General features: G+C 38.6%; 1 protein-coding gene across 26 annotated transcripts in view; it reads left to right on the forward strand.

The window, feature by feature from the left end:
* Nucleotides 1-13,545, forward strand: part of adgrl2a (adhesion G protein-coupled receptor L2a) — a 105,892-nt gene that overhangs the window by 53,141 nt on the left and 39,206 nt on the right. For all 26 annotated transcript variants that reach the window (XR_007450178.1, XM_049587267.1, XM_049587268.1 and 23 more), the window contains exon 4: nt 6,773-6,882. Coding sequence is in view for 25 of the 26 variants with exons in the window: in XM_049587267.1 (XP_049443224.1) it covers nt 6,773-6,882 (110 nt within the window). In the remaining variant the exon portion in view is untranslated. The remainder of the gene's footprint in view (nt 1-6,772; nt 6,883-13,545) is intronic.

Consider the following 13,545-nt stretch of genomic DNA (forward strand, 5'->3'; position numbering starts at 1 on the left):
GTAGAGCTGGCGCCCCGTGTACAAGGCTGTTGCTGCAGCGGCCCGGGTTCGAGTCCAGCCTGTGGCCCTTTGCTGCATGGCTCTCCCTCTCTCTCTCCCCCCTTCACACTTCACTGTCCTGTCAATTAAAGGCAACAAAAAAAAGCCCTATAAAATATCTTTAAAACGTATTAATAGATGCTCCTTTAGTAGCAATAACCGTCTTGAGTCTCAATCAGTTTTGCCCCTCTGGACATGGCACTTATTCCCCTTCTCCTTGGCTAAATAAACTCTGCAGAGTTGCGCGGGTTTCATGAGTGAACAGCCATTTCTTTAAGTTCAGCCACAAGTTCTTGATCCTGACTGTGACCCGGCCACTCCAGGACATTAACATTGTTGTTCTTAAGTAATTCCTGTGTTGCTCTGGCTTTACGCAGGGGGGTGTTAGCGTTGCATTCAGCCGTCTTATAAAGGTCACGTTTAGACCTGCTGAATGTCACAACAGTATTTCCACTGACTTCAGTGGCGTGGCAATATACCTTTTGTTGGTTAAAAATCAATAGGTGAGATGGACGGATGTGAGTCAGACAGCCTTCCTCCTGAGTCTGTAAGAGCCTGGAATCCCCCCGTTGAGCACCATTGGCAGCTCCAGTAAATATAACATAAACACAAGCATATGACAGTAATTACAAGTTTCTGGGATGCCTTACCCCGGATATTGGCTCAGACCTGAAGTTGAAAGCAGGATGCTAATGGTTAATTTCTAATGACCTATTTCCTGAAACATTATTGGGCCACCCCCTCAGAAAATGGTCTAAAGATACTGATATTGGAGGTGATTATACATCCAGTGTGTGTGTGTGTGTGTGTGTGTGTGTGTGTGTGTGTGTGTGCGCGTGTGTTTGTGTGTCCTGTGTCCTGTTTGCAACAGATTGTTTCTTTCGCTGCCATTTTGTGGCCCTGGAAATGATTTAATTTTTCAATGGTCTGTCTGCTATCAACAGGCTTGCCTCTTGAGAGATGTCTGCCTTGATAATTGTGCCATGAACCTCATCAGCATTTCAGATGAAATGGAGCTAGACGGGTCACTTTGAGTTTAAGAGACGCTAATTTGATTGAAATTCAAACTGGGAGCACCAGGAAGTAGATTGTGCCTTTTTCTGTAATGTGCTCCCCTCACTCATGTCGTTTTTCTCCTCCAGTTACACGGCGATTGTTTTCGCTGCTGAAGCTATTTTTTATATTCTGAATTACAAATGGCTGCTTAGGCTTCCTGAACGCTGTGGAGTGTTTAGGGATAGAATATTGAGCAGTGGGAGCAAAACAATCTTGGATTCAGCGATTGAGGAGTGTCTTGCCCTCAGTCTAAACTGGATGTGTCACTTGAGCAGCACATGACATCATTAGAGACCGCCATGGCTGGTACTTATGTACTGGTTCAATGTAAATGCAGTGCTTTTGAAGGTATGAAGACAAGACTATTTCAAAATGATTTTTTGTTAGAATACTGATGTATGAGATCAAAGCTGTAAAGTACCAGCCAACTCTTCGCTTGGTAGACTGAGCCTTTGGCCCAGTAAATGATTTTTAGCCCAACCAATAACATTATTTTTTGATTGATGTTATGGATGGGCATTTTAAGTCATTTCCATGCTAGAGCAAAAAAATCAAATGTAAAACTGGGTCCAAACTGAACAAATGAATAAAAGCATGGGTAGAGGTTAGGGTTAGCCTTCCTGTCTGCGCTGCACAGACTGTAGAGATTAGCTATGACACACAAGTTTAACATTACATTGCTTGCACATTCATTAAGTTTATTTTGTCAAAAATTATACATTTAACATTTTTGCTAAAGGGATCTGTGCAGACATTCATAGATACCAGTTACATCACTGCTTTCCATCCAAAAAATGTAAACTTAAAATAAATAATAGGATCAATTTATGTTCATATTTATTTATTTTTTCTTTAGTGAAGCAAAAAAAAAAAAGGAATTGCTTTAAATATTGAACAATACTGACATCCAAATCAAGTACTCAAGAACCCATGCCCATCCACCTATTGGTATTTGAGAGTTTGAAAATTCCGTAGTCAGATGATTGGCCAATTGAGAAGATTTTACAGTTAAAAAAATAAATACGTGTGACATATCTGTATCTGTACTGCAATTTCTATGGTACCTATTGGCTGACATACCTGCTGATATCCATATATTTGTGATAAGTTAATATCAGCCAGCACATCTGCCTCACTAAATACTAGGGCTGGGCAATATGAAGGTATTATATCATTACCGAAATATGAAACTATATATCGTCTTAGATTTTGGATATTGTAGTATCGTGATATGCTATAAATGGTGTTTTTTCCTCATTTTAAGGGCTTCATTATAGCAAAGTGATGTAAATGTGTCAAATTACCAGACTTTTCTATTTGTTTTAACATTTGCCTTAACTCTCTTATTCGTCACAGCCACATTACTGGTGATTATTGATCAAAAATCTCATTGTGTTTATATTTTCTGACCAAAAAAAAACAAAAGTCATTCTACAATTTTGTCGCATCAGAGAGGGTTTGTAGTCAGAAATATTGTTCTCTTGTCCTATTTTGTCTCCCTGTCCTAGCATTAATGACCTAAAAAATATCAAGATATGTATTGTGTATCGAGGTATAGCCTAAAATATCGCGATATAATTTTTAAGACATATCGCCAAGCCCTTCTAAATACAGCACATTTGTGCATTTTGTTGAAGTAGTGGGGTTAAGCTTAGATTTCGAGAGGTTAGAGTAGTACACCCAAGGAAAGCCGAGTTGCAGGCTTACAGTACACTGATTGACTGTGCACAGCAGCATTGATTAAAATGCTGTTGTATGTGTATTTGGAGATGGATCAGTGATAAACAGATCTAGGTTACAGTCTGTATGGTTTACCTGGGCTTTAGAACTAGGCAACGCCTTTTACTACTTTTGTTACTGGAAATAGAGTTTGTAGAATTTTTTATGCTCAAGGCAATTTATTATTCATTTAGCACATTATCTTCATGTCCAATTATTCCTCTGACATGCTTTATGACGGCAGTGGAAAAGGTTAAATTGCATGTGGATACATGGTATCAGGAGTGCTATCAGTTACACCTTGTTGGCATCTTATCACACCCCTTCCCCGCTGTCAGCAGGGAGTGCTCATTTTTAAAGGAGATTTGCATCAAATCCAAGCAGCATTTTTGGTGACACTCTAATTGTACTGATGTCTGCCTCTCCCAAAAGGTCAGAGATGTGATGGGATTACATTTGGAATACTTCAGTGTGATTAACAGGCCGGTCGGGGAAATGGAGGCAATCACAGCAGAGAGCGGCTCCATTCTGCCCTAATTTTAGTCTTACCTCATTAAAAAAATGACATTAGGACTATTTTTGACACTGAAAATTCTTACTATTGTTTAATTTAAAATTAATATACCATAAAGTAATGATAGGTGGATACAGCTTTAGAATTTTAGCCAATTTTAAACCACATATTGAGTCATATTCAGGGTGTGTAGCTCTGTAAGGTTCTTATTTTTGTTTTTTAACACTTGCACCAATTTCTCAATGATAAATAAATAAATAAATAAGGCACTGTATATTTTTTCATATAGAGAATATTAGCAAACAACTGGGTGATGTTGCTCCTAATAAATTATAGCTTCCAACAATTTTAAAGTGAAGTACTTGAGCTCCTTTTTCAACCAGCTAATTATTCTTTCTCTTGCATTACAGGATAAAATAAATGAGTCCTTTCTCCACTTTTGCTTCAGTAAAAGTAAATCTTGTTGAGAAGTCAAGGTATTTATAGAAATAGAATGTTTCACTCTGGAGGAAAGTGGAGAAATGATTCCTTTGACTTAATATTCATTATGTACATGATTAATTACTATATCGCCTCAGACTATCAAAAGATAGTCAGAGATATCATATTTTACATGTATTTAATTAGTGTGCACTTTGAGACCTGTGCCCTGGCAGGCCCAAATGCTGAACTTTTTATGGGAGGAATTTCAATTACATGCTCTGCCTCAAATTGAGGGCTAGGACTATGCATGGGAGAAGTCATTAGGGCTTTTTCAATTGGTCTCAGGAGATGCCCAAGGTTTCACAGATGAGAGAAATCAGAGTCACACAATCCCATAGATCAGGGCGCCTCTCCTCCACAGCTCTAAAATTAGGGCAATATATCAGAAAGAGCTATCAACACTTATGTCAACATTGTTTCAAAAGAAATATGAGGTGTTTTTTCCCCAGTGCTTATGTCCTGTTGTTTAATACATTTGCCTGAGAAACGATGGCAGGCCTATGTCTCATTAGTGTCATGAATTTTATTTTTGATATCATTCTGTTTCATATGCCTAATATAAACCAGGCAGTCATTTCCCGGTCTCATCGGAATCTGTTAGATAAAGCACTGTAATTTATATTGCTCCTGCATGATATGCTTATGCATGAGCAAAGGGACAGAATCATCAAAGTGACCATATAATATATGGAAAGTGCTGCAGAGTCATGAAATATTACCCGCAAAAACAAGCAGCATATTATATGCCCAGCATGAGGTGCATGTTTTAATTCCAAAACAGTAATTCATTTCCATAAAAACAAATATAATATGCTGATATTCTCATCTGTTATCACACGTGAAGGTCATTAATAAAGAGAAATGCCCCTTGAGACCTTCGCTAAACACACATGCACACGCGCGGATACAGACACAAATATGTGTCATTAAAGCTCTATAATATAATGCACTGTTTTAACATTGCCAAAAGCAACTTTTTTTTTGTGGTGAAATTAAAAGTGTTTTCTATTAAATGTATTTGGAAGAAATGTGTGAACTATTTTAATTGGCATGTGTGCCGTTTGGGAGAAATAGCACAGGAGGAGGAGGGAGGTGAATTGCTTTTGTGCTTTAAAAAAAAAGTAATGGCTAATTCTGTTCCCTGTTGTTATTGTGATTTAGTGTTTTTTTTATTTGAACACAGGAGCCGTTTGTTTAAGTTGCTGAATGATGTTTTGTGCTGTAAAGCGTATCACACTGCATGCATTCATGGTATGCAGCTAAAATGTGGTTGCTTTCAATCTAGAACCTAAACAATTTCCAGCCCCCCGTGCGTTTGTTCAATGCTATACATCCCAACAGTAAGCAACTCTCCACTGTTCCAGCGCGCTACCTAATATTATATTAATAACATTTGGACACAGAGCGGTGATTACCTCAGCGGCCCAAAACAAAAGCAAAACCCAAAGCACAATACAGTGCAACCAGTAATACATTTTCCAATGATCTGCTGTAAATGGGCTCACTGGTCTATGATAAGAAGAAACAAATATTACCTCTGGTCCCTGCTAAATCAGCAGAACAGAGTTATTGATCTGGCTCCTCACATTGCCAATAGAATTTTAAGTCCCCTTGGTAGCAAAGATGGCTTGCTGGGGGTATAGATGTCATTATCATGATTTCAGTACAGGGAAAGGGCGGTCACCCGCAATTCCCCGGGCTTCACAGCACACCACAGGCCCAATTAGAATGTCTGCTCTCCAGATGTTAAAGGCAGAGCCCGAAATTAACTTTTGACACTGCTTCGCATGGTTGGTGAAATGAAAAACAAAATGTATACATATATGACAGCTCCTCCATGCCAGTTATAATAATTATATATAGGCTATCTCTGTTCATGATGTTTAAAAAAAAAAAAACAAAAAAAACATAACACACATTTTGCTAAACACTGAGCTGATTCTGATAAAAAAAAATTTTCTTTTTTTTTTTTTTTGATTGGATGCCTTAATTAGTATTTTGGTATTTTCTGCTCTTCCAGATCGAGAAATCATGGAGGCTGTAGTGGAAAACATTAATGAGACCTTTGGTGGCATTTTGGGTGCAAATTCAAGAGTCTAATCTAGCCACTCAGCATGTCGATCCACTCAGAGAACGAGCATGCTCAAATCGATAAATTGGGACATTTGAGAGGAACACAGACTTTGTTTGTCCCGTGCAAATGCGCCCCACCAAACACAGATGCGGGGGGTCAAAATCCAAAATCGCATGAGGCTGCCGTGCAATTGTAGTCCAGTGTGAATAAGTCTTTATCTGTATCCACCAGGATGTGTTGCATTGATCTGTGTTGTTTGTGTTCATTTGATTTAATTGCACATTTTATTTTATTCACAGAGCTCTAAGTTTAAGAGAGTGCTGATATGTTTAACAACACATACACACATTTACTAAGGTCACTTTTGGGTAAATTACATAGACTTACATTCATTTTCTAACCACTACTTACCTAACCCTAACCCTAATCACTGACCCAAAAGACAGCTTTTTCACTGCACTTGGGGACACACACACACACACACACACACACACACACACACACTTGGATTTGATTTGATACACGTTCAGACAGATTATCCAAGCTCTTGTTAAAGACACACAAAATAGCACGGCACACAAAGGAACTCTTTTACACGAAACATATAGCGGAGAAGAACAAATAGGCAAATGCTGAGTGAAAAGCAATGAAGTTGGCCCTGACTTTATTGCTAACACTGCCGCGCAGTAATGTAGGTGCTCCTTTGTTGGGGAATTAGAATATTTTATTTCGCAGCCTGAGCACGAGTTAAGAAAACGTGTTTTTACATTTCTGTGCTCCACATGAATGCAGTGTTTTAACATTTGTGCGTTTCTTTGATTTGCCTCAAAAGGCACTCGAGTTATTGTTGCTAAATTTGTTTCTGTTTCTTTTTGTCCCCTTCTCAGATGCAACAATCGGACCCAGTGCATTGTGATAACGGGTTCAGATGTCTTCCCTGACCCCTGCCCAGGGACCTATAAGTACCTGGAGGTCCAGTATGAGTGTGTGCCCTACAGTAAGTTTGACCCTTCTGTCATGAATTGAAAACTGTCCCTCCTCCCTTTTCCCCGACACTCTCACCCTCTTCTCCTCTGCCCTCTCTCTGTCTCTCTTCTCTCTCTCGTCTGTATCATACCGTATCCTGTCCCATTTCCTCCCACTGCCTTGTCCAGACAGTCTCCTCTCTTTGTCTGCAACACCTTCCAGCACCATTTTCCTCTGTCTCTTCTTCCATCTGTGTCACACCATGAACTTTTCATGAAATATGACCTGTAAAGCCCTTTGGTCCTCTTTCTGTACTGCCTTCATTATTGATGTGCTCGCTGTGTTTCCAGCCGATCGACGAGCCTGGTTATGAGGTAGCAGAATAGAGGGAGGGTAGAGGAAGTCATGCTGACTCTCCGCGATGGCAAGCGGGTGTTTCATTACTCAAGTCTTGCACGGAGAAGTCTATCAGGCGCAAAACACAGCTCACCTTGATGGCTTAATATACATCCATACAACAGGTGTTGCAATATGTTAACAGATGTTTCATTATGTAACAGAACAGAATGGCTCCACTCGTAAGTCAACAGCGTAATATTTCATCTAAAGAGATAGTGTTAACATTTTGCCTGCTCCTTGGATGCTAAAATATTCATTGCTCCCAAACAATCTTTAGATTGCCCTTTGAATTAAAATTCCCCTTTGTCCTTTAAGCTGCCATGTTCATTTGCAATTTGTGAAGGAAATTCCCCCATGTAACCTTTACAAACTGATTAATGACAAAGATTTAGATGAATTGCCAGAATCACTAATCAGGTGGAACTGAAATAATTAGAGTGGGAGTGATGGGAAGATAGTATTTGGCAGCTCTTGTGGATTCAAATGAGTATTTTGCACACTGATGTCTTGAGATGTGTTTCACTCTCGAATCAACTCGAAAGGCGAAGTTTAGCCCAAATATTAATAATGCATCTTTATTCTACGGTACTTTTTACATTCATACAACACTTTTCTCCTACATTGCTCATTACCAGTGTACCTGTCTCAGCTGTTCCCCTCAGTGTAGAATCAGAGTGCATTAGTGAACATCATTAGATGGTGAAACTCATTACAACTTAAAGGTTAACCTCTCAGAGGCTTTGAGGACCTGTAATTAAAAATGGAATAAGCTGTAATGAGCATTTGAGTCCACCTTATTGAGCAAAGCCAAATCCTGTAGCTTTTTAAACACCAAGCTGCTTGTTTTTTTTTTTGCTTCTCTTTTTTTACTTGCCTCATAGTTAAGTGAAGTATCGATTATGTCTTGCTGTGTTACCTCAAACCTAATAGTAGGATTAGCCTCAAGGTGCACTCATGTCCACCCACTGTTATGATTGTCTTTTGCCTCCTTCTTGCACCAAGGAAACAGTCAAGGCCGGTGTAGTGCGGTGAAAAATAATCTTCCCAAGGACTCTCAGTCCTGGCAAAGTCTATCTAACATAAAATTCCAAACAGGTCCTCACTTCACTCAAAGCAGTTTCAAACATGCATGTCTGTAGCCCCGTCTTTTTGCTTCTCAAGGTCCATGCCCAACCAGAATAGGACCAAGAACACAGAATGTATCCTATCGCAACTGCCCTGGTAAGTGATTAGTGTTCTCCCAGTCTGATCAGTCAGTCCACACAAGCCCAGTCCAGCCTTTCCCACTCAAGTCCTGTTGTAAACTGTGATAGATTGTGATATATAGGCAAGTTTCGTGTCATGTTTTCTCCCCCTAACCAATCCTGTGTCTCCTCTTCCCCCCCAAAATAAAATCCATATACCCAAGATCATTCTGTAGAGTCAGACTAACGCAGAGAAAGGCAATCATAGGGGAAGATTTACTGAGCTTCTCCACACCAGAGCAAAGCCTTACTACAGTTTTGAGATGGGATAGCCGCAGTTTTCTAGTTTTCAGATGGAATAGATCATATGCCAAATACCAAGATTTGTGATTAAAAAACACTGCAGTGGTCCAGGAGCTTAGGATCCCCTGGATTTGCCGGGATACAAGACTTGAGAAGTTGTTTTGCAAGACAACATATTAAATCCCCATTAAGCTGATCAACGACGGGACCGCAGACAGTGTCCTCATTTTGACCAGTAGCCGCTGCCCCTCAAAGTCTATCTGTGCCATGAAATACAACCAGCAGTTTAATAACATAATATGATAAACAGTTGTTTCCTGTCTCTATAACCGACTGAATGTAATGTGGCAATTAATCCGTCCTATTGTCTGAGCCTTTGCATAATCACACAAGCAATTTTTTGGATTTTTCACTTCTGTGCAAGTGGCCTTTGCAACAAGTTGCCTACATTTCCACCATTCTCATCCTCTTGGCTTCATAATTTGGTTCTTGTCATGAACCGCCCTCATTAGCAACATTATCTTCATGTTCTAGCCAAGGATGTAAATTTTGCCTTCACCTGGCACTGAGTCACCCTCTGAATTGGCTCTAGTAATTACATGAATAGGGCAACATAAAAGCAGTGATGTTTCTTTATGAAGACTGCTCTGTGCAAGCTATTTTATAAAAGAAAAAAGCTGTCCCCTGCAGAACAGTAGAGTCGCTGCCAGTGGGCATAAAGAGCCCTCAATGCTAATATTCTCATTTTTCATCACATTCTAATGCCACTAAACCCCCAGCTCCATGTGACAGTGATGGCTAGATTATGAAAAGTTAAGCTGTAAAAACATGATATTTGGGTCCCCTTTGGTGTTTTTGTTTCTGTGTTCAGTTTTTATCCTTGTTTGTTCAGTGTAGCTTACATGATGCTTCAATTTAAATTAAACACTGAAGTCACTAGCTGAATCTGCAGTTGACGGCAGACATCCATTCATATCAAGACGGGACACCTTATTGTTAATAGTGATTGTTAATACTCATTATAATTTGATTAGCAACAAGTCATAGAAAGCAGGAGATCCATAGAAAGTCGTTAAAGTCTAGCGGAGAAAGTTTAGGGTGTCTGGGGTTAGTGTGAGTTGGCATGTGTCTCATGTTTGTTTGTTTTTAATGTTGCTATATTATTATAAGTGACTGACTCTCTTCCCTTCCCCCTGTGCAATCTGCAGGAAACCTCCTCGGCTATCTGACTCACTCTCTTCATCCACTGACTGATTTCTGATCACACTGATTGTTATTTCTATTTTTTACATCTCTACTAACGCCATCAGGTCTTTCGTCATGTGTTCTCCTTTCCTTTCCAGGTTTCCTTCACGCCATCTCTCTCTGTCCACTTCTCGCCTCCTCTGTTTCATGTGGCCGAGGCAGCATCTGAGAAATCAACTTTTTTTGTTCATTTGTTTGCTTCCTGTCCTCCGTATTTGATCTCGTAGTTAGCCGCAACACACTTGAATTTCTTCTGCAGAAGGGCGTGCATTCATTTACAGATCCTTGTGAATCTCTAGTTTCTGCTTTTTTTTTTTTTTTTTAATGTGCCACTGAAGCCTAGGTCAGACTTGACAATTATAAAACTTAAACTGTAATACGAACCTGCACTAATTGGAGCTTGAGGGGAACCTAATTTATGATTGCTCACATTATCCCACGGCGCAAACTGGCCCAAAATGTGTACATTTAGTATTTCAACATTGATCCTCGCAGGCCCACTGTGGTCGAGCCTTTGTCTCATGAAACCATCTGAGACTGAAATCTGAGAAAGACAAAAACCAATAAAAGTGTAGAGCAAGGGCAAAAGAACTGACGCAGGCAGCCTGTACTTGGGAGATGAACGTCTGCATCAGTAAAGAGTTGCTAATACATAATATTTAAAAGCAATGTCCTTGAATCAATCTGCATTGATAAAATACTTTTTAATAATTTTCGGTTATTGTTTGTAAGCAATATTGCCAGTGAAAGTGAAAGCCAACCTCAGGTTCACTCTTGTTCGTTACATTCGAGTTTCTCTACTCTCTGTTCATGATTTTTATAGCTTCTTCTTGTATGTGTGCTGCCTACCGTCTGGCAGTTGGTCGCCACCTTTTTGTAAAGTCCTGACCTCACCTGTGTGCTGTGCACAGAAACGCCCTGAAGACAGCAAAAATAGAAATAAATAAGAAAATACAAGCAGAGTCTCTGCAGATAAATACACTGACACACATTTCTTGTGGGTCATAAGTGATGATGAACAGGGATTACTTCTGTGTGAATCTATACATAGTTTTTTCAATCTTGTCTCCTTGAAATTACATTTGTATGTTGCTAAACTGCTCTCTTAATGACGTCGTTGTGGCAATGTAATCGCTGCCTGGAATATGTTTATAGACAACGATTGAAAGGAGATGATTGAGGAGGATGGTGCATGTACAAAGGGCCTCCAAAGTGACTTTGACACTAGAACTTCAGGTTTGCTTCCAGACTCCTGTCTGAAGTTTAGGCAACAACTTAGGTTGAGGTTGCAGAAAGGTCACGATTTCAGTTAAATTTTAATCAAAAAGGAATTTTAAAAATTAATGCCGTAGTCACTTCAAGTGGATAGTGTATTGCAAGACTGCCTATTTTTGCAGAAAACAACTGACATGTGTTGTCAGTGAACATTTTGCTGATACCTTGATTATCAACATTTTTGAGACTTGCCAGATATGTTAATCAGCGACATTTTCTTATTATGTTAATACAAAAAGTGCTCCCTATTACGTTTTCCTCAAAATGCATTTGCTGTTTCAAATTAGTTGTATATAAATTCAATTTCTTGGAGACAGAGCTGTGTTTTTTAGGAAAACCTTGCGTAGTATATCTTTAAATACACACTGTAGCGTCAGTACCTCATAATACATTGGTATTATCTCATCTTGTTATTTCTGCTTGAGCTTTTCTGGACACACAGTAAGAAGTCGAGTCATTGAATGACGGAATAACTTCTCTGTGATACCCGTCTTTATCCCCTCACATTTGGTCAACAACCTGCTGATTGAACAGCAAGCAGATGGACTGTTTATCTGAGCTGTCCCAGTTGGGAAAGACGTGACTTGTTGAACAGTCTTGTAGTCTGACCCAGGCTTTAGACGTGTCTGAGAAATGTCTTTTCTGAAAAATAGTTTTATATTTGTTATAAATATGTCTCTAGAAATCTTAATTCTTGTTGCAGCTAAAACTGAGCTGGTGATTTTCATGCAATGAAATTTTTTATTTTTTATTTTGTAACTTTTTAAGTCTTATTATGGTTCCATAAAGCAGCCATTAACATCTCAGATGAATGGATTTGGTGATGCTTCTTAGCACAGGTGCCTTGTTTGAATGTGCACGTTGGCTAATTTACAGCAGGCTTGTATCAGAAAGCACAAAGTAACAAATTAAGTGCAGCGTTGTTCTGTGGAATTAAATGCACATTTCAACAGTGAGTGCACATAAGCTATATTAATGTATTGTGCTTCAGTGACTTATTCTGATTACCTGCTTCCTTGAGAAGGCCACAGCTAGTGTTTGTTTTTCTATGTACATGTGGCTTCATAATTGTAAAAGTGGCAAAGTACAACCCGGATTCCAAAAAGTTTGGAGGCTGTGAAAAACAAATATAGACAGAATGCAATGATTTGCAAATCCTTTTTGAGATGAAAATTTAACACGCAAAATTATGTCTATTACACATTTTTCCAATTCTGCTATTTGCATGAAATTTAGATCAGATATTGGTATTTGCTGAATAAACCTACACTGATAAGGAAATCATAAAGTTTCAATCCATCAAAAATCAAAATAGGGAATTAAGGATTGAACTCTGCACTTGAAATGTATTAAATACTTGCAGAAACCTTAGTTTTTAAGACCCTTCCTGTATAAAGAAATGGGAACTGGCCCATTTTCACTTTACACTGACAGTCTTTAAATCTGGAAGATTCTGGGGAGCCCACTTGAGAATGATATTTCACTTTCAATACAACAATTAGTGTCATCAGTTCCCAAACACTTACTGAGTGTTTTTGATAGAAAAGACGATGTAAAGCCATGGTAAACATGCCTCTGTGGCAACTTTTTGGAACGTGTTGCAAATTCAGAATGAGTGTATATTTACCAAAAACCATAATATTTATCAGTTTGAATATTAAATATCTTGTCTTTTTAGTGTATTCAATTGAATTTATTTCGGAAAGGATTTGCAGATTATTGCTTTCTGTTTAAATTTTACACAGCGTTCTGACATTTTGGAATCGGGGTTGTATGATTAGTGTTAGATAGAGACTTGTGTAGGTATTCGTAAGGTGTTATATTGTCCAAAATAGTAAAATTATATAGCAGTTGTATTCAAATCTACATGTATTTCAAATATTAAACAAACTACTACTAATAATATTTAACTTTCTTTTTTCTTTTAATTACAAAATTGGATTACTGTTTGGTTTATGGTGGTGGGTGGATTTAAACAGACCACTGTAGCAATCACATGAAGTATAAAACAAGTGAAACTGCAATTAAAATGAATCAATAAAATGATGCAATAAATAAAATTTTACCGTAGTAGCCGCACGGTGGCTTTAAGTCACTGAAAATGTTTCAAGTAATGTAATTATTTAAACAATTTTCATTCAAACAAGATCAGTCTCTTTCTTTGTTTGATGTTTGCCCACGTGTCAAACCAGTATCAAAGATTTTATATGTTAATGTCAGACGTTATGCCATTTGCAATGGTGCATACTCGCAATCAGTCAGCAATCCAAATCTAAAATCCATCCACC

This window comes from Epinephelus fuscoguttatus, linkage group LG10 (genome assembly GCF_011397635.1).
Source record: "Epinephelus fuscoguttatus linkage group LG10, E.fuscoguttatus.final_Chr_v1".
In the NCBI taxonomy this organism is placed as follows: Eukaryota; Metazoa; Chordata; class Actinopteri; order Perciformes; family Serranidae; genus Epinephelus; species Epinephelus fuscoguttatus.